General features: G+C 37.9%; 1 protein-coding gene across 3 annotated transcripts in view; it reads left to right on the top strand.

Moving 5' to 3' along the window:
• Positions 1-21,619, top strand: part of ANKHD1 (ankyrin repeat and KH domain containing 1) — a 140,019-nt gene that overhangs the window by 12,688 nt on the left and 105,712 nt on the right. For all 3 annotated transcript variants that reach the window (XM_066388027.1, XM_066388026.1, XM_066388028.1), the window contains exon 2: positions 17,198-17,351. In XM_066388027.1, the coding sequence (XP_066244124.1) occupies positions 17,198-17,351 (154 nt within the window). The remainder of the gene's footprint in view (positions 1-17,197; positions 17,352-21,619) is intronic.

Genomic DNA, 21,619 nt, shown 5'->3' on the forward strand with positions numbered 1-21,619 from the left:
TTATTGGAACCATTTGAAAGTAAGTAGGTTGTATATACATAATGCTCTTTACTTTTAAATTCTTCAGTGTACATTCCCTAACAACAAAGACATTTTCTTACAAAACTAGAGTATATTTAACCAAATAAGAAATTTAACAAATTTCTGAAGTATTTTTCAAATTCCAATTCCCAATTTTTAAAAATTTAAATATAATCCACACATCATAGAATTCACTCTTTAAAGTGTACTATTCAGTGGTTTTTAATCGATTCACAAAGTTGAGCAACCATCACCACTATTTTAAGATATTTTTATTATTAGCAGTCATTTCTCGTTTCCCTCTCCCTGCAGGCTCTGGTAATCACTTATCTACTTTCTCTGGATTTGCCTTGTCTGAGCATTTTATTTAAATGGAATCATACAATAGTCTTGTGCCTTGCTTCTTTCACTTAGCATATTGTTTTCAAGGTTTCCACATGTGTCATTGGAATGTTCTGTGGATAAACCACATTTTGTTGATTGTTTGAAGACAATTGATTGTTAGGTTATTTCCATGTTTTGGCTTTTATAAATAGTGATGCTATATTTGTGTACAAGTTTTGTGTGAACATATCTTTTAGTTCTCTTGTGTATAGACCCAGGAGTGGAATTGGTTGGTCATATGATAACTCTATGTTTAACTTTCTGAGAAATTACCAATGTGTTTTCTACAGCAGCTGGAACATTTTACATTCCACCAGCAATGTATGAGTGTCCCAATTTCTCCACATCCTTGCTAAAATTGTTATTTTATATTGTTTTTGAATATGCCATTCTGGTGGATATAGAGTGGTATCTCATTGTGGGCTTTTTTTTTTTTTTTTTTTTTTTAACAGAGGCAGAGATAGACAGGGACAGACAGGAACGGAGAGAGATGAGAAGCATCAATCATTAATTAGTTTCTCATTGCGCATTGCAACTTCTTAGTTGTTCATTGATTGCTTTCTCACATGTGCCTTGACCGTGGGCCTTCAGCAGACCGAGTAACCCCTTGCTGGAGCCCAGCGACCTTGGGTCCAAGCCGGTGAGCTTTTTGCTCAAACCAGATGAGCCTGCGCTCAAGTTGGCGACCTTGGGGTCTCGAACCTGGGTCCTTCCGCATCCCAGTCCGACGCTCTATCTACTGCGCCACCGCCTGGTCAGGCTCATTGTGGTTTTGATTTGCATTTCCTCAGTGCCTAATGAAGCTTCATTTCGTGTGCTTGTTGGCCATTTGTATATCTTTGGAAAAATGTCTATTCAAATATTTTTTCCATGTCTTGATTGGGTTATTTGTGTTTTTACTGTTGCATTGTGTGTGTTTTGTTTTGTTTTTAGAAAAAAAATTATATATTCTGTATACTAGTCCCTTAGATGTGTGATTCACAAATATTTTCTCCCATTCCGTGGGTTGTCTGTTCACTTGTTTGTGTCATTGACATTTTCAAATTTTGGCGTAGCCCAATTTTTATATTTATTCCTTTTGTGGCTTATGCTTTGGTGTCATGTTTAAGAAACTGCATAATTCGGTGTCGATTTTTTATGACTTTTCTTCTAAGAGTTTTATAGTTTTAGCTTTTATATTTAGGTCTTTGATCTATTTAGAGTTAATTTTTTTTTTAATTTAGTGAGAGGAGGGGAGGCAGAGACAGACTCCCACATGCACCCCACTGGGTTCCACCCAGTAAGCCCACTAGGAGGCAGTGCTCTGCCCATCTGGGGTCCTTGCTCAGTTGCAACCTGAGCCATTTTTTAGCGCCTGAGGCAGAGGACATGGAGCCATCCTCAGTGCCTGGGACCAACTCACTTCCATTGAGCTGTGGCTACAGGAGGGGAAGAGAGAAAGAGAGAGAAGTGAGAGGGGGAGGGGTGGAGAAGCAGACAGGTGCTTCTTCTGTGTGCCCTGACTGAAAATCAAACCCAGGACATCCACATGTTGGGCCAATGCTCTACCACTGAGCCAACCGGCCAGGGCCTAGAGTTAATTTTTATATAAGATTTCAGATAGAGGTTTAGCTTTATTCTTTTTTTTTTCTTTTACAGGGACAGAGAGAGAGAGTCAGAGAGAGGGATAGATAGGGACAGACAGACAGGAATGGAGAGAGATGAGAATCATCAATCATCAGTTTTTCGTTGCGACACCTTAGTTGTTCATTGATTGCTTTCTCATATGTGCCTTGACCGCGGGCCTTCAGCAGACCGAGCAACCCCTTGCTTGAGCCAGCGACCTTGGGTCCAAGCTGGTTAGCTTTTTGCTCAAGCCAGATGAGCCCACGCTCAAGCTGGCGACCTCAGGGTCTTCCTGGGTCCTCCGCATCCCAGTCGGATGCTCTATCCACTGCACCACTGCCTGGTCAGGCAGTATTCTATTTCTTGAAGTTTCTGCCCCTCTTGTGTATGCTGAAGGTGGATAGGGGATGAGGGGAGCTCATGTGCTTTAAATCTGTGTTTGCCATACTACCAGAAGAGCAATTGGTCATAGTATTAGTGTTTACTTTTTTTTTTTCTCCATGTATCTTCTCCCTGACAAAGCCTGGAAAAATGTTTGAGAGGAGACAAAACTGAAGTGGAGGAGATGGTTGGTTTGTGTAGGTGTAGTCTGAGAGCATCTGATGTGGATGGAATATAGTCTCTAAGAAGAATATAGCAGAATTCTTTTGCCAGGATAATAAACAATTGGATAAGTAGAATAACATATAAAACATAGCAATTAGTTTTGCATCTAGTGTCTTCTAACAACTGCTTAAGAGGTGAGGTATGAATTCAATTTTTAAGTAGCATACTATTTGCTGAACACCCGAAACAGTGTCCAGCAATAGTAACAGATCTTGGATGTCTCTGTTCAGTGGTTTCAATTACATTAAATTACTAGTTATTTTAATTCTATGAACAGTAAGGTTCCGTACTATAGTTTAGTACCCGTTTCACTTAGGATTTGAGTGACAGGTTAAGAAAGGAAAGTTTATATTCTTTTAATTTGAAGAGACTATTATTTAAGACTACTTAAATCAAGTACGAGTTTGAGCTATAACCCCCCCCCCCCAAAATTTAGAATAATATGATAATACATTATCCAAGATACTTACTATTGACCTGTGGTGGCGTAGTGGATAAAGCGTCGACCTGGAAATGCTGAGGTCGCCGGTTCAAAACCCTGGGCTTGCCTGGTCAAGGCACATATGGGAGTTGATGCTTCCTGCTCCTCCCCCCTTCTCTCTCTCTGTGTGTCTCTCTCTCCTCTCTAAAAAAAAAAAGAATAAAAAAAAATTAAAAAAAAAAAAAAAGAAATACAGAAAAAAAACACAACTTCAAAAAAAAAAAGATACTTACTATTGTGTATGATCTCCTTGTTTCTTATCTGTTACAATTATTATTCACTCATTCTTTTCAGAAGAAAATAAGACTGTAGTTTGGAGTAGGGCTGCAATTTTATGAAGTCACATCTTGCATAATTAAATTGTCTTTCAGAGATTAGAGTCGTTGTCAGTTTGAGAATTCTGATTGGTATTGTAGAGTGGATTTATTTATTCCATAGTACAATAATTTACCTAAAGTTTACTATTTGATAAGCTTGGTGCTAGGCTTTGGAATTACAAAGATGAAAAAAATATCCCTGTTCATTAAAGACATCAATCTTTGCAGGAACTAAACATTTGAAGGAATATAAAAACAATGTAAATTATTTATTCAAATTATGTTTACCTTTTTAAACTCCTTTCAGATATTAACAAGTTATATTTGAGTGTTGTAGGCATTGTGCACTTTAATTGCATTACCTCATTTAATTTTCCCATGGTCTTGTGACAGTCCAAGATCCTAAACTAATTAATGTATGAGTCATTGCCCTATGTTAGTGGATGGTCACTGTAAAGTTTGATGTTTGGGTGTCTTCAGTAGTTTAATGGGGTTTAAGTGGAAGGTTTAAAGGAGCCATGATTTTACATGAAAGGCCACAGAATCCATCAGCATAAGACTGTTGCTCATACTTGAGCAAAACCACAATTGCTTCATTACATTCTATAAACTCTCCAAGCATGTCCTAGTTCAGGACCTTTGGCATTTGCACTTTCAGCAGTCTTTTTTTTTTTTTAATTATTTTTATTTATTCATTTTTTTTAGAGGGGGGAGAGAAAGAGAGAGAGAGAGAGAAGGGGGAGGAACAGGAAGCATCAACTCCCATATGTGCCTTGACCCGGCAAGCCCAGGTGAACCGGCGACCTCGGCATTCCAGGTCGACGCTTTATCCACTGCGCCACGACAGGTCAGGCTCAGCAGTCTTCTCTTAAGATACCCAATTGCTTCCCTGTCTCCCTTCTTTTAGCCGTCTGCTAAGAGGCCTTCCAACTGCCCAATGTATACATGTTTCATAAACATCTAAGCCTCACCAGTTCTGAAACTAACTTTTCATTTCCCCCTCCACCACTTATCCTTTTCCTCCTTCCACCGCTTATCCCCCCCCCCCCCCCCCAGGGTTAATTACATTGCCCTAGAAGCTAGTCACTGACCTCAGAAACCTCGGAGCTCACATCTGCTGTTTCTTCTCACCACATACATCTAAGCAGGCAGGCACTAAGTCCTGTAGGTTTGTTCTTAACGTCTTGTTTACATGTCCCTTTCACTATATCCTCACTGCTTCTGCTGTAAATCAAACCATCATCTTTCACCTGCACTTATTGCATTAATCCTTGGTTTTATCTACCTCTAAGATTATACCTCTCTAATTCTTTCTCTAATGCGTTATCAGAGTAAATTCTCTACTGCCAGTTTAATCATTTCACTCCTTTGGCAAGAAGCCTTCACGTTCCTTAGATAAAAGGTAAGTCTAAATTCCAAAGTTATTTAGGATTTTGCTTCTATTTTATCAACCCTATTCTTGCTGTACCCTACTTTTTTTTTTGCTTTTTATATTCCATCTATACCGAATTGCTGTAGTTCTATGAACCTCTGAATCTGTAATATGCCCTGATATATTTGCTTCCACTGCTTCTAGAATCAAAGTAATAACTGCTACATGCTGAGTGCTTATTGTGTACTGGGCTAAATGCTTACTTATATATCCTCAAATAAATTTTACAACTACCATATGAGGAAAGTGATATTATCCCCGATTTATAGGTAAGGAAACTGGAGCTTAGAGAAATTATGTAATACACACGAGGTCATGCACGGAGGCAGGATTTGAATCCAGGTATCTTCCTGGATTGTAAAGCTGATGTTTGTAACTACCACTATATACTGCTGCTGTCACTGTTGTCCCTCTTTTTCATCCTATTGGATACCTTCATGTTTCAGAGTTGTAATCTCTGATTTCCTTTATTAGTATCCCAATTGGAATCGAATTCTTCTGTGTTCCCATGTTATGTATCTAACTGTTAAAGTGTCTGTAATACGTTATTGCATTTATTTGATTATCTTTTTCTTTATCTGTCTTAATAAGCAGGGATCATGTCTTATTTATTTTTGTGTTCCCAGTATATACTAGAATGTTTGGCACATAGTAGATGCTTAATAAATGTTGAATGAATGTATATGTAGTACTTAATATGCTCAGGTTACTTGTTAGTTTAAGACAAGTATAATGGGTTTTTTATTATTTTTGTGGAGTAGAGAGTAAGAGTATAGGAAGACAAGGTTCTTAGGCAAACTGACCTTAATAATAGTAGTAGTGGTAATATTAATAGTAGTAATAACAATATTTGTTGAGCAATTACCATGTGTTAAGCCCTGGTGTACAAGTTTAGATATATTGTCTTACTTAATCATCAGTAACTCTGATTATGGTTACTGCTACCCTTGTTTTCTAGCTGAGGAAAATGAGGCTAAGAGAAGTGAAACAAGTTAGCTAAGATCACACTCTGAGCTTTAGTATTCTAGGAGTCCATGCTTTTAGTCATTATGCTGTCCTCCCCTTATTGGTATTAATTGGAGGTTTATGAGTGTTTGAGCTCTTTTAACTTACTAAAATAGAATATTCCTTTGGAGTGTTCAATGTTTATTTTCTGTTTGGTATAACGAGCAGAAGCCAAGACTTCCTTCTAACTTCAACCTTACCCATTTATTATGATAGGGAAAATATAGAGTAACATTTCTTACTTCAATTGCCAGAAACTTTATTCCTGTGGTTTTTCTAATGAATATGTAAGCTGCCTTCTTTCTTAGAAACCTGTTGTGGCACCTATGTTGTTATACATGTGATAGTTAGACATTATATAGAAGTAGCTGCCGGAAATTACTAAAGGAAAGCATGATTTGCCTGTTGAACTCTGGCAGAGAGGAATTAGTGGGCTTGATAATCTGTTACACTTAATTTAATTTAAAGAAGTTTTTTTCCTGACATTACTATTACTGTTAGCCATGACATTGCAATATTTGTAGATCTCTGCTTATTTCATTGCTTAGTATTTATTTTAGTTATACTGCCTTGTTTAGCAGGTTGACCTAATTCAATTTGATGTGGTGAAAGGGTGTGAGCTTTGGAGTGTGAAGTACATGGCTTTAGATCCCTGCATAGTTTTGTGATCTTGGGCAAGCCACTTAGCTTTTCTGAGTTTGTTACTTAACATGAAGATCATTGAATAGGTAAGATGACTAAATAGAATAATAATAATGTTGATACATACATTTGAGACATTTTTTTTTAAAAGATTTTATGTATTGGTTTTAGAGAGAGGAGAGAAAAAGAAGAGGGGGAAGAGTGGAAAGCATAGCCCATAGGTGGTAGTTGCTTCTCATATGTGCTTTGACCGGGCAAGCCTGGGGTTTTGAAACAGCAACCTCACCATTCCAGGTCAACACTTTATCCACTGCACCACTACAGTGGTCAGGCGGTGGTGACCTAAGTACTTAATGGTAATATTATTTGTAAAAAGACCTTCCTTTCTCCCATCTTTAATTAGAGACTTAGAAAATAGATTTTACATTAAAACTATAGATTAGAAATGAAGTTTTTGTAGTTGAGCAAAGTAGTTAACTTTTTCCGATTTTAACTTAGAATTAGGTAGAGTATAATGGTTCTCTCCGGTGCTGTGTGAATCTAAAGAAATCCCAAAATACCATTTACATTCTGTGAGAAAATTTTGGGTCTGAAATTGGGAGTACAGTTTTCCTTCTAGAAAGAAATTTGAGAAGTTTTTATTAAGGAATATAGCCTTTTCATTCCAGTATTTCAGGATATTGCTGCTGATTATATTGGGCGTTAGTTACAGTATCAGCAAAACTCTTTCCAAAATTTTATTTGGTACTGAATTGCAGCTGTGTTTACTTTTTCCCTTTGAGTGGTTCTTGGAGAATGTTTGCGGTGGATGCTACTGTAGAAACTTTTGGAGTACTGTGTTTTTTTCCAAAATGAATTGCTATGTCCTTCAGTAATTATCTCTTGAACATTGACCCATACGTTTTGCTGCACCAACTAGAAGTTAGTAGTAAGCCTTGCATTCTAAAATTGGTGTAGGTGACGCTTCTGAGTTAAAAGTAGGGGGCTTAATTTAGGTGGGGAAAGGCAAAACATGTTGGTCTATCTGGTAGGCTAAATAAGAGAGAAGAGGAGAAATAGCAAGTCCATTTTTGAAAATGTATATTTTAGAAGGTTTTTTTTTAGAAAGAGAGTAAGGGAGAGAAAGAGAGCCAGAGCCTGACCTGTGGTGACACAGTGGATAAAACGTTGACCTGGAACACTGAGGTCACCAGTTCAAAGCCCTGGGCATGTTCGGTCAAGGAAGCAACTACTAGGAGTTAATGCTTCCCGCTTCTCTCCTCTCTCTCTATCTCTCTAGGGATTGAACTGGCAAACCTCTGTGCTTTGGGGCAGTGCTCTAACCAGCTGAGCTATCTAGTTAGGGCATATTTTAGTAGTTTAAAATGTTTTATTTAGCTTATTTTTCAAATCTGAATTTCTTTTTTTTTTTGTATTTTTCTGAAGTTGGAAATGGGGAGGCAGTCAGACAGACTCCCGCATGCGCCCAACTGGGATCCACCCAGCATGCCCACCAGGGGGTGAAGCTCTGCCCATCTGGGTGTTGCTCTGTTGCAACCAGAGCTATTCTAGCGCCTGGGGCAGAGGCCACGGAACCATCCTCAGCACCCGGGCCAACTTTGCTCAAATGGAGCCTTGGCTGCGGGAGGAGAAGAGAGAGACAGAGAGGAAGGAGAGGGGGAGGAGTGGAGAAGCAGATGGGCGCTTCTGTATGCCCTGGCTGGGAATCGAACCCGGGACTCCTGCACACCAGGCTGACGCTCTCCCACTGAGCCAACCAGCCAGGGCCCAAATCTGAATTTCTTAAGGGAGCTTCATTTTTGAAGGTTTGTGAGGAGAGGTAGTGTAAAATAAAGATTGTCTTTCCTTAAGCTTTCTCATAGCTCTAGGTTATATTCATGGGAGTGATGATTATTCTTAAAAGTTAGCAGAAACAAAATTTGTAACTACTAATATTTTAGTTCCTAACTCAGCATACAAATTAACATGTTAAAAATAAAAATTTCAGCCCTGGCCAGTTGGCTCAGTGGTAGAGCATCAGCTTGGCGTGTGGATGTCCCAGGTTTGATTCCTGGTCAGTGCACACAGGAGAAGCGCCCATCTGCTTCTCCACCCTTCCCCCTCTTGCTCCCCATCCTCCCCCTCCCCCCCCCCCCCCCGCAGCCATTGCTCGATTGGAGCAAGTTGGCCCCCGGCATTGAGGATGACTCCGTGGCCTCCCTCTTAGGCACTAAGAAGAGCTCATTTGCTGTGCAATGGAGCAAGGGCCCCAGATGGGCACAGCCTCAATCCCTAGTGGACTGTCCTGGTGGATCCTGGTCCCAGCGAATGTGGGGAGTGGGGGAGTGTGGGGAGTCTGTCTCTCTCCCTCTCCTCCTCTCACTGAATAAAAATAAAATAAATGTTTCATAATCCAGTTGTCTTATTAAAAGTCATTCTTTGTGAAAGTGTATTCTCTACTTATAGTTGAGAGCTTGGTGGTGTTTATCATGCTGTTACATGATTTGACAACATGACTAGAAAATTATATAAACAAACATACAATACAGTGTGTCCATCAAGTCATGGTGCACTTTTGACCGGTCACAGGAAAGCAACAAAAGATGATAGAAATGTGAAATCTGCACCAAATAAAAGGAAAACTCTCCCAGTTTCATACCTATTCAGTGTAGTTCGATGTGGGCTCACGCACAGATTTTTTTTTTTTAACTTTTATTTATTCATTTTCTAGAGAGGAGAGACAGAGAGAGAGAAGGGGGAGAGGAGCTGGAAGCATCAACTCCCCATATGTGCCTTGACCAGGCAAGCCCAGGGTTTCGAACCGGCGACCTCAGCATTTCCAGGTCGATGGTTTATCCACTGCGCCATCACAGGTTAGGCTCACGCACAGATTTTTTAGGGCTCCTTAGGTAGCTATCCCGTATATCCTCTACAGACTCGTCACTGACTGATGGCCTACCAGAACAGGGTTTCTCCACCAAACTGCCGGTTTCCTTCAACTGCTTATCCCACCGAGTAATGTTATTCCTATGTGGTAGCGCTTCCTTATAAACGTGCCGATATTCACGTTGCACTTTGGTCACGGATTCAAATTTAGCAAGCCACAGAACACACTGAACTTTCCTCTGTATCGTCCACATCTCGACTGGCATGGCCGTGGGCTGCTCCGCTGTATACTCCAGTGTTATGTCACCATCTGCGCGTGTGCACATGCTGACACATCATCCTACAGAAACTGGGAGGGTTTTCCTTTTATTTGGTGCAGATTTCACATTTCTATAGTCTTTTGTTGCTTTCCTGTGTCTGGTCAAAAGTGCATATGACTGTACGGACACACTGTATATATGTTTTGTGATAGAATGTTCATTTTTACTAAGTTCTCTTTTAATTAGCAATGCTATTTCAGAAATAGAATCTTAGAGAGGGTAAAATTGGTTGTTGACAAATGTATAGGTGAGATTTTTACTATTATATGATAAAACATTAATATTATTGAAATTTTTAATTATAGCACTTCTTATACTTGATATAAATTGATTTTTTAATGGAAGCATGTTTTGACCAGTATTAACTGGATTAATAAATGATTTTGCTAACTAGATTTTGGCCAGGGTGAATTTTTTTTCTTTTTTTCCTTTTTTAGGTGGTAATATCTGATTCTATGGTTAATCTCCTTAGTAACTGTTGCCATCCAGTGGTTCATTTCTGAAATGTCAAGTGGGATAAAAAATGGGACAAAAATGCTTTTTCCCCGTTTTTATCTACCCCTTTGTTTAAATTCTAGTTGAAGCTAAAAAACACTCATGTTTTAAAAAAGGGAGATAGAGCAAAAAAATGATTTTTGAGAAGGAAGATAAAGTTTTAGCATTTAGCATTTTAGAAGAGATTACCTATAAGAGAAAGATCGGGTTTATTTGTTTGTTTTCTGGGCCAGATTCCCTTTTGTCCTATTTGTTCCACCTTTTATTTTTGTACCTAATCAGAGATAAAAGACTTGAAATAAACTTTTTTTGCCATTGGCAAAAGCAGGTACCATTCTAGGTGAATGTTTTGTTTGCTGCTGATTGAAACTGCCAGATAGAGATGAGCTATACAACTATCATCAGGCAATAAGGGAAATTTCTGCGATCCTTCAGCAATATGTAAAAAATTGTGAGGATTTTATATTCTGTTGCATAATGAAGACTAATTTCACTAGATATGTAATTAATTTGGACTTATCCATTATATAGACTTTTTTTGGTAATGTATTACCAAACCTGTATTAAATTTACAATTACAGAATTGGTCTTATTTATTTCAAATTTTATTGATTGATTTTAGAGAGAAGGGAGAGAGAGAGAAGCATCCACTTGTTGTTCCACCCATTATTCATTCATTGGTTGATTTCTGTATGTGCCCTGATTAGGTATGGAACCTGCAACCCTGGCGTTTGGGAATGATGCTCCAACCAACTGACCAGAATTGGTCTTGTTTAATATTTTCATGTAGTTATAAAAGGTTTCCATTTTGGCTGGCCACATATATTTTGAGGAATGCGATTGTGATATGAATTGCAAGAGTATGTGTTTCAGTGGGTTTATCAATAAGATATTTATGAGGCCCTAGCCAGGTTGCTCAGTGGATATAGCATCATCCCAGCACACTGAGGTTGCTGGTTCCATCCCAGTCAGGACACATACAAGAAGCAACCAATGAGTGTATAACTAAATGGAACAACTAAGTGAAACAATGAGTTGATACTTCTTTCTCTCTCTCGCTCTCAAATCAGTAGGACAATTAAAAAAGGAAGAGATATTTATGAACTGCTACAGGCAATCCCAAATATTCCCAAAGTAATACATATAACTGGATTTTTCTTTTTTATTGATTCCACATTGAAATAGGCGTTTAAAATTTTAGAGGAGTTAGGACAAAATGCGTAAAAGAATTGAGTGCTTTTTGGCTCATCAGATTGACACAAATTTATGTGTTTAGTTATATATGACTACAGTTAAAGGCAGGGAGTAAATTCCCTTGAAGTTTCTTATAGTCAGGCCTGGGAACATCACACCACTGAACTGGCTTGTGCTAAAACAGGCTTTGCCATTGGACTGTTTGATTTGTTCTAGTTTAATGAATCATTGTCACATGGTATATCTGGAGGCTAAACTCCCAGAGAAGAGTCTGGGGAACTTAAGACTTTTTACCACAAATGTTGTGAATATTTGAAATCTTTTGATCTTGTGGGTCAGAACTTAAGTATAAAATGGCTAAAAACTGTCCTGGGTTCGATTCCCGGCCAGGGCACACAGGAGAAGCGCCCATCTGCTTCTCCACCCCTCCCCCTCTCCTTCCTCTCTGTCTCTCTCTTCCCCTCCCGCAGCCAAGGTTCCATTGGAGCAAAGATGGCCTGGGCGCTGAGGATGGCCCCATGGCCTCTGCCTCAGGTGCTAGAATGGCTCTGGTAGCAACAGAGCAACGCCCCAGATGAGCAGAGCCGTTGCCCCCTGGTGGGCATGCTGGCGGATCCCGGTTGGGAGCATGCGGGAGTCTGTCTGACTGCCTCCCCATTTCCAACTTCAGAAAAATAAAAAAAAAAAAAAAAAAAAAAAAAAAAAGTAAAATGACTAAAAACTACATTTGATAATTTAAGTGATCATCACAAGAAAAAAATGGTAACTGTGAGGCGATGGATGTTAACTAAACTTACTTTGGTAATCATTCTGCAATATAGACATAATATGAAATTATGTTGTATACCTTAAATTTATGTAATTTTAATGATATCAATAAAACTGGAAAAAAATAAACTGGAAAAAATCCAAATGAATGTTGATTAAAAATTCATCATGCTAGATTCTCAATAAGTATCATTCTTCCAGTTTGAAAGGTGTAAAAAAGATAGACACTTTGGTGAGGAACAGAACAAAAAGGTGGTAATTACACAGAATTATATTCTAAAAACTATATTTATATAATGTTTTATTCTAAATGTTTTATCTGTTTCATCATTTTAACAGCACTGGAAGATAGGTGAGTCAGGTATTGTCTTTGCTTATGGCGAAAGAAATGGAATGTCAGAAAGGTTGAGTGATAAGCCTAATGGATCTAGCACTTGAACTTAATTCTCCTGATCTCTAGTGCAATATTTATTCCATTAAACCTTGTTATCTGATTGAAACAAATTTATATGCACTCTTAGACACTGGAGTTAAAACTCAGTGGATGGTCTTATGAATTGTAATTTTCAAAGAGAGGTTACAAGCTCTCTGAAAGTAAGCAGCACATAACTTGTGCATTTTTCTTTTGAACTTGCTTCTTCCCAAGTACTTAGGAATGCACCGTCTTGTGTATGTGATACTGACATTACTGACACCCAAATGACATTGCTACTGGTTATCTGTCTTCCTGCTGGTAGTGACCAGGTAGGCAATGAGCAGTCTATCACTTTTTTACATGATCTTACTCAAATCTGTTCCCAGTTCTTCCTAGCCTAAAGCCCTAGTTTACTATAATAAGTACTTTACAGTTTTGTAAAAATTGAGATATAATTCACATACCATAAAATTCAGCATGTTAAAATGTACAACTCAGTGGTTTATTTAGTACATTCACAAGGTTATACAGCTTTCACCATTATCTAATTCCAGGTATTGTCATCATTCCAAAAAGAAATCTCAGATCTGTTAGCATTCACACCCATTTCTCCCTCCTTGACTCTTTAGGCCAGTGGTCCCCAACTCCCGGGCCGCAGACTGGTACCAGTCTGTGGGCCATTTGGTACCGGTCCACAGAGAAAGAATAAATAACTTACATTATTTCCGTTTTATTTATATTTAAGTCTGAACGATGTTTTATTTTTTTTAAATGACCAGATTCCCTCTGTTAAATCTGTCTAAGACTCACTCTTGACGCTTGTCTCGGTCACGTGACACCCGTCCCACCCTAAAGGCCGGTCCGTGAAAATATTTTCTGACATTAAACTGGTCCGTGGCCCAAAAAAGGTTGGGGACCACTGCTTTAGGCAACCACTGATCTTTCTGTCTCTATGGATTTGCCTATGCTGGACCTTTCTTGTAAATTTTTATTCTGGTGTTTGTCAGTATTTATTCCTTTTTATGGCTGAACATTTCATTGTTTATCCATTTAACAGTTGATGGACATTTAGATTGTTTCCATTTTTTGTCTATTATGCATAATGCAACCATGAACTTCTGGGCGCAAGTTTTTGTGTGAACATGTATATAAGTTTTAAATCCTCACATATATAATATATATATGCATAGAAGTTGAATTGCTAGGTCATATGGTAATTCTGTGTTTAATATTTGAAGAACTGTCAAACTCTTTCACAATGACGGCACCATTTATATTCACACTAGCAATATCTGAAGGGGACCTTATGTTTTTTGCGAGTAGACCATTCATCATTTTCCAAATGCATCTTCAAGTCTATTTATTTTATTCCCTTCCACCTCTACCCCTATATCTGACCACCTACTGAAACTCTATACATCCTTAAAAGCGTATCTCAAATACTACTTGTGCAAAATCTTTGATTCCTGGGGCTGGAAGTGACTTCTCTCTAATGTATATAGTTGTACCATTTATTTCTCTCTAGTTCTTTTGTAATAGTTGTTGGAGTCCTTATTTTTTCTACCACATGTTTGTGCTCTCATGGTGCTTTATATAAAACAGGACTTCAGTAATACTGGTAAAGCAAATGGGAGAGAATTGGAAATCCTTAACTTGGATTTTATAAACGTTGCATGCTACATATAATCTGTATTTGTCTCTATAATAATGTGTAGTACTACATTAGACCAATGCTTTTTTAAAATTAATTATTTTTTGACATTTAAACATAGTGATTAAAATTTTATTGGAATGAAGAGAATTAATACATCCTTGGAAGCAGAGGATAGGCAGGCTCTAGAAGCAAACTGCCAGATCAGTGCTTTATTTTTATTTATATTTTTATGTATTGATTTTAGAGAGAGGAGAGAGAAAAAGAGAGAGAGAGAGAAAGGTGGAGGGAGGAGTGACAAGCATCAACTTGTAGTTGCTTTTTTGTATATGCCTTGACTGGGCAAGTCTGGAGTTTTGAATTGGTGACCTCAGCATTCCAGGTCAACGCTTTATCCACTGCACCACTACAGATCATGCCAACCAGTGCTTTCTATAAAATAGAAATACTAATATTTAAATACCATCTTCAGTAAATTTCAGAATTTGAATTGATGGTTTTATCAATTTTCACAACTGGCATGTATATGTATCTGCAAATACCTAATGTTCTGAGCTTGCAGCAAGCTTTTTGTTGTATAGTCACCTTTCACTATCATTTGACAACTAATTGTCTACATTTATCTATTGGCACAAATCTAGAATGCCATGTTTTCAATTACATATTAAAGAAGCTGTGTTGCATAGTACTAAGTACATACATAGTACACAGCTCAATGTTATTAGATCTAAAGTTAAAGATTTATTTTGTAAAATTATAATATACTAGATAATTATATCCAAATTATTCTAACTTTACTGTCTTTATTAGGATATCTTTATTTGGTACCCATTGTAGAAACATGATCAACTAGCTAAATATGCCAAATAGTCTCGTCCAAATACTGACATCTTTTGTTTATAAATTTGTGACATAGTATTATCTAGTGGTTAAGAGCACAGATTCTGTAGCTTAATGGCCTGGGTTTGAAACCTAGCTTTGCCATTTATTAGCTGTATGACTTTGAAGAAGTACCTAACCTTTCTATTCCTGTTTTTCTATCTATATATCTATAAAAATATATTAACTTTCTCTGGTATACATAATTATATATTACAAATGTATATAGATTTGTAAATCTGTACTCATGATTATATACATGAATATAGATGTTCATGTTTACTTACATGTACATATATACTTTTAGGAAAAAAAGGCTACTGTTTTCAATTTTCTGGTTTTTGCTTAGTTTTATGAATGCTTTCTCATTGCCATTCAGTATGGTTCAAAACACTGTGTAATGACTATATAGTAGTCCATCCTTTGAATGTCCAAAGTTATTTACCAAATTCCCAATGGTAGTTTGCTTCCTCTTATTTTTGGTATTTTAATTAATGCTGTAGTGAACATCCTTGCATAATTTTGTCTGACTTTAAGATAATTTTTTTTATAAGGACAGAGTTCTTAAAATGGAATTACTAGGACAAAGGGCATGAGCTTTTTAAAGCATTTTGACACACATTTCTAAATTGCTTTCTGGAAGAGTTGTACATACTTTAAGAGAATGTATTTAGGCCTGACCAGACAGTGGCGCAGTGGATAGAGTGTCGGACCGGGACACGGAGGACCCAGGTTCGAAACCCCAAGGTAACCGGCTTGAGCTGCGGGCTCATCCGGCTTGAGTGTGGGCTCACCAGCTTGAGCCGTGGGGTGGCTGGCTTGAGCGTGGGATCATAGACATGACCCCATGGTTGCTGGCTTGAGCCCAAAGGTCACTGGCTTGAAGCCCACTGTCGCTGGCTTGAGCAAGGGGTCACTCACTCTGCTGTAGCTCCCCGGTCAAGGCACATATGAGAAATCAATCAATGAACAACTAAGTTGCTGCAACGAAAATTGATGCTTCTCATCTCTCTCGCTTCCTGTCTGTCTGTCCCTATCTGTCCCTCTCTCTGACTCTTTAAGGTTTCTGTCACAAAAAAGAAAAAAGAGAATTTGTTTAGAATAAACTTGATTTGAAATTAGAGGGTTGCGTTTATTTTCATAAGTTGGTTTTGCTTACACCATTTATTCATTTTAATGAATATGTATTGAATACCAACTCTTTGCAAAGTACAAGGTAGTTTTAGGTCCAGAGAATAGAGCAGTGAATAAACAGGTATGATTTCCTAATCTCATGTAGCTTTCTTGTCTGTAGGACTCAAGATATTTGGCAGTGGATTAAATTTTTTTAAAAGAATTAGAATTGAATAAATTAATTAGAAGCAAGGAAAAGCTGTGCTTGAATGACTTATTAATGCTATCAATTTTTTTTTTTTTTTTTGTATTTTTCTGAAGCTGGAACCTGGGGGAGACAGTCAGACAGACTCCCGCATGCGCCCGACCGGGATCCACCGGCACGCCCACCACGGGTGATGCTCTGCCCACCAGGGGGCGATGCTCTGCCCCTCTGGGGCGTCGCTCTGTTGCGACCAGAGCCACTCCAGTGCCTGGGGCAAAGGCCAAGGAGCCATCCCCAGCGTCCAGGCCATCTTTGCTCCAATGGAGCCTCGGCTGCGGGAGGGATAGAGAGAGACAGAGAGGAAGGAGAGGGGATGGAGAAGCAGATGGGCGCTTCTCCTGTGTGCCCTGGCCGGGAATCGAACCCGGGACTTCTGCACGCCAGGCCAACGCTCTACCACTGAGCCAACCAGCCAGGGCCTGCTATCTTATTTTTTTTTTTTTATTATGTAGTCCTACATACATCATCTGGGGGACTATGTTCATATACTTGTTTCATTGAAAAGAATGCTACTTTTCAGGCTCAGGCATGGAAGATACAGTGCTCTCTAGAAAATTTGAATTTGTTGTGTCTATGTTATACCTATAGTCAGATCTAAAGATAAGCAGATAGTTGGGAGGTTCCCTCAAAGTCCCTTCCCATAGCCCCAATTTTTACCGTAATTTATCTGGTTAATTGCAGTGATTCTAACAATATTGAGATCATTTTTATGGATATTGCATATTTAATTCATAAACAGGTTGAATCATTTATTTTGGACCAAGAAGATCTGGATAACCCAGTGCTTAAAACAACGTCAGAGATATTCTTATCCAGTACTGCAGAAGGAGCAGACTTACGCACTGTGGATCCAGAGACACAGGCACGACTGGAAGCATTGCTAGAAGCAGCAGGTACATTCTTTTTTGTTTACTCTTTCATCTCTTTAAATGTCTAGCTCAGCGGGTTCTCAACCTGTGGGTCGTGACCCCGGCGGGGTCGCGACCCACAGGTTGAGAACCACTGGTCTAGCTTATACAAAGTTATACAAGATTACTTCCAAATTATATAACATTGAATGAAATTTGAAATCTTAAAAAAAATTATAGCCTGACCTGTGGTGGCGCAGTGGATAAAGCGTCGGCCTGGAAATGCTGAGGTCGCCAGTTCGAAACCCTGGGCTTGCCTGGTCAAGGCACATATGGGAGTTGATGCTTCCAGCTCCAACCCCCCTTCTCTCTCTCTGTCTCTCCTCTCTCTCTCTCTCTCTCTCTCTCTCCCTCTCCTCTCTAAAATGAATAAAAAAAAAAAATTAAAAATAAATTATATATATGTTGTTAAAGAAAATGGTCACGTATTTTAAAATTCTTGGTTGAAAGTTTTCTGTGAGTGATTTCTGGGCTCTACACTAACATTTTTAAGGTATTAGATAAGCTAATTACCAAGGAAAACTTAACTACTAATTATATTATAAAATAAAAATGTGAAAGATAAACTTAGTTTATGCAATTATGACTCTTTTAACTAATTTAGGGAATTGTATGATTATTTACTTACTTTTTTTAGTTTATATGTATGTATCTAAAATATACATTGCTATTTTTTACTTAGAAGATTTTAAATAAAAATTGAGCAAAAAATTGGACTAACTCTAGTCAGATATACCAAGCTATATCAACCTCTTGTTCTGAAGTAGCAGAAAAGGAAAATTGATCTGCTTGATAATTTTTACATAATGTTTCTATTACACTGTAATAAAAACCTTACATCTCCTAAAATTGTATTTAAGAAGGAAGTTAATTTTTTCTGTTATTTATATATTGCTTTTTGAGATGTTCACATTATATGGCACTTCCTTTATTCACCTACTTATTATAAATATTTGTGCATATTATACACACAAAGAACTTAATTTGGAAGAATTTTTAGGTTATTTTTATAGTGGCTAGAACATATAATATACCTTATGCCATGTTAAAGTTATTAAATATGGAAAATGCAAAATAAAACATTTTAAAAAGTATAGAAAATTGCATTCAGTTTCTGAGTACAGTTGATTGTAGAACAATGCAGGAGGTTAGGGGTGCCAGCCGCCATGCAGTAAAAAATCTACTTTTAACTTTTGACTTTCTCCAAACTCAGTTGTTTCTCAGTATTGGTGGAATTTGATTCCAGGAACCCCTGGGGATTCCAAATCTGTGGTGTAGAACAGTGCACAGTGTTGGACCTCCAACATTCGTGGATGCAAACCCCAGTGATATGGAAAGCCAACTGTAGATTTATTGAAAAAAACCCGTGGACCTATACAATTTAAACCCATGTTAAGAGTCAGTGTACTTTAAGAAGCAATATATTAAAGATATTCAGAAAAACCATAGCAGCTTTTTAACACATTTCATTTTGAAGGAAATAAACAACATTACATTTGACCAAGTAATGACTAGGGGAAAACTAGGATAAAAGAAATTGAGTATTTCTGTATTATTCTTGGAAAAACATAGTGTGTTAGGAATGTATTTTCTTGATATCATCTTTGTTGTTCCTTTAACTTTATTCTGTTATTAAAAAGCTTAGGTAAGACTTATAGCAGATTGACTTTCAGTCTATCTAATGTCTCTATCTGGAATTGATAGAAACTTAAAAACTAGATTGGACAAAATATGCAAGTATCCAGCAGAAAACTATTTAATAATTTAGGGCAGGACTGGTAATTACGAAAGAAAAGGTATGAAGATCATATTAATAGTTATATTGGTCTCCTTCCTTTTTAGTCTGATTTATGAGTGTCCTAGATTTGATTGAGAGATATACTGTACAAGATTTCTGAAATGACAATTCTGTGGCCACCCTCTATTTTTTTTTCTTGTGCTTTGGATACTTATATTTTACTTCAAACAGGAAGAAAAACAGGAGCATTTCTCTTCCCTAAAATATTCTCTGGACTAATTCACTTTCCTTTTCCAGACCAAGATTTTTTTAGTGGTGGTAATACCTTTTGGTTTAGGCTGACACTTCACTAATGTTGTGAGTACTACTTCAGACCTCTAATTAAGGGATTCAGATTCATTGTTGAGTATAATATATTGTCCAAACAAATCATCAGATGTATTTTAAGGTGATATACTCCTTCCTAAGCCCTATGCAAGTCAGTTTAATAAATAGTTTCTTTTAGCAGTTCAGTATTTTCCTGTGCTTTTGGACTTTGTATTGTGCCTATAACATTTAAGAGGAATTTTTAGACATATGTTTGTGTTTTTAATTATGAGAATGTGTTAGACATTACTAGGCTTCTTAAGGAAGATAGGATACTTGACACTATTTTAACTGAAAAATTGAAGTTGAAGATACATTTTTTCCTTTTAAATTCAGATTTATGGAGAAAATTAAGAATTAAGGTCATTTCAAGAAGAATTAAAAATTTTATTTTTACATTGTAAATGTAATGCATATTATGAAATAGCTAAAGCAATATGAAATGTATTAAATAGACTATAAAGCCTTTCCATTGTTGAAGTTTTCATATATTTGTTGATTTTTTTCCCTTGTGGTTATATAAATACATGTATATGTTTGAATATACATAATTTCTTTGAAAAATGAAGTAGGATCAGTCCTAACTGGAAAGCTTGGTTGGTTAGGGCATTGCTCCCATATGCAAGAGGTTGTGGGTTTGATCCCCAGTCAGGGCACATACAGAAACAGATCAAAGTTTCTGTCTCTCTCTACCTTCCTCTCTCTAAAATCAGTAAATAAATTAAAAAAAAAGAAAAAGAAAAAATGGAGTAGGACCATACTATATGAAATATAATTTTTTTTTGAGAGAGAAAGAGAGACAGACAGGAATGGAGAAGAATGAGAAGCATCAACTTGTAGTTGTATCACTGTAGTTCATTGATTGCTTCTCATATGTGTCTTGATGGTAATGGGGTGGAGTGAGATGACTGAAGCTGAGCCAATGACCCCTCGTATAAGTAAGTGACTTTGGGCTTCAAGCCAGCTATCTTTGGGCTCAAGCCAGTGACCATGGGATCACGTTGATGATCCCACACTTAAGCCAGTGACCCCGTGCTCAAGCTGGTGAGCCTGCGCTCAAGCTGGATGAACCCGTGCTTAAGCCGGTGACCTTGGGGTTTTGAACCTGGAACCTCAGTGTCCCAGGTCGATGTTCTATCCACTGCACCACCACCTGTCAAGTATAATTTTATTTTTTTATTCACTTAATTTATTGTGGGCATCTTTTCATAACATGTATGTTGATCTTTTAACTTTTTTTTTTTTTTTTAATTTCAGAGACAGAGGGAGAGTCAGAGAGGGATAGATAGGGACAGACAGGAACGGAAAGAGATGAGAAGCATCAATCATCAGTTTTTTGTTGCAACACCTTAGTTGTTCATTGACTGCTCTCTCATATGTGCCTTGACCATGGGCCTTCAGCAGACTGAGTAACCCCTTGCTCGCGACCTTGGGTCCAAGCTGGTGAGCTTTTTGCTCACACCAGATGAGCCCGCGCTCAAGCTGGCGACCTGGGGGTCTCGAACCTGGGTCCTTCCGCATCCCAGTCCAACACTCTATCCATTGTGCCACCACCTGGTCAGGCTCTTTTAACTTCTTTTAAGGCAGTGGTCCCCAACCCTGGGCCACAGACCGATACCGGTCCGAGGGCCATTTGGTACCGGACCGCAGAGAAAGAGTAAATAACTTACATTATTTCCATTTTATTTATATTTAAGTCTGAACGATGTTTTATTTTTTAAAAATGACCAGATTCCCTCTGTTACATTCGTCTAAGACTCACTCTTTTTTTTTTTTTTTAATAGTGTAGTCTTTTTTTTTTTAATTTTTTATTTATTCATTTTAGAAAGGAGAGGGAGAGACAGAGAGAGAAGGGGGGAGGAGCTGGAAGCATCAACTCCCATATGTGCCTTGAGCAGGCAAGCCCAGGGTTTCGAACCGGCGACCTCAGCACTTCCAGGTCTACGCTTTATCCACTGTGCCACCACAGGTCAGGCAAGACTCACTCTTGACGCTTGTCTCAGTCACGTGATACATTTATTCGTCCCACCCTAAAGGCCGGTCCGTGAAAATATTTTCTGACATTAAACCGGTCCGTGGCCCAAAAAAGGTTGGGGACCACTGTTTTAAGGGGTAAGATGATAATACTCTGTTGCTTGGATACACCATA

Source organism: Saccopteryx leptura, chromosome 6 (genome assembly GCF_036850995.1).
Source record: "Saccopteryx leptura isolate mSacLep1 chromosome 6, mSacLep1_pri_phased_curated, whole genome shotgun sequence".
In the NCBI taxonomy this organism is placed as follows: domain Eukaryota; kingdom Metazoa; phylum Chordata; class Mammalia; order Chiroptera; family Emballonuridae; genus Saccopteryx; species Saccopteryx leptura.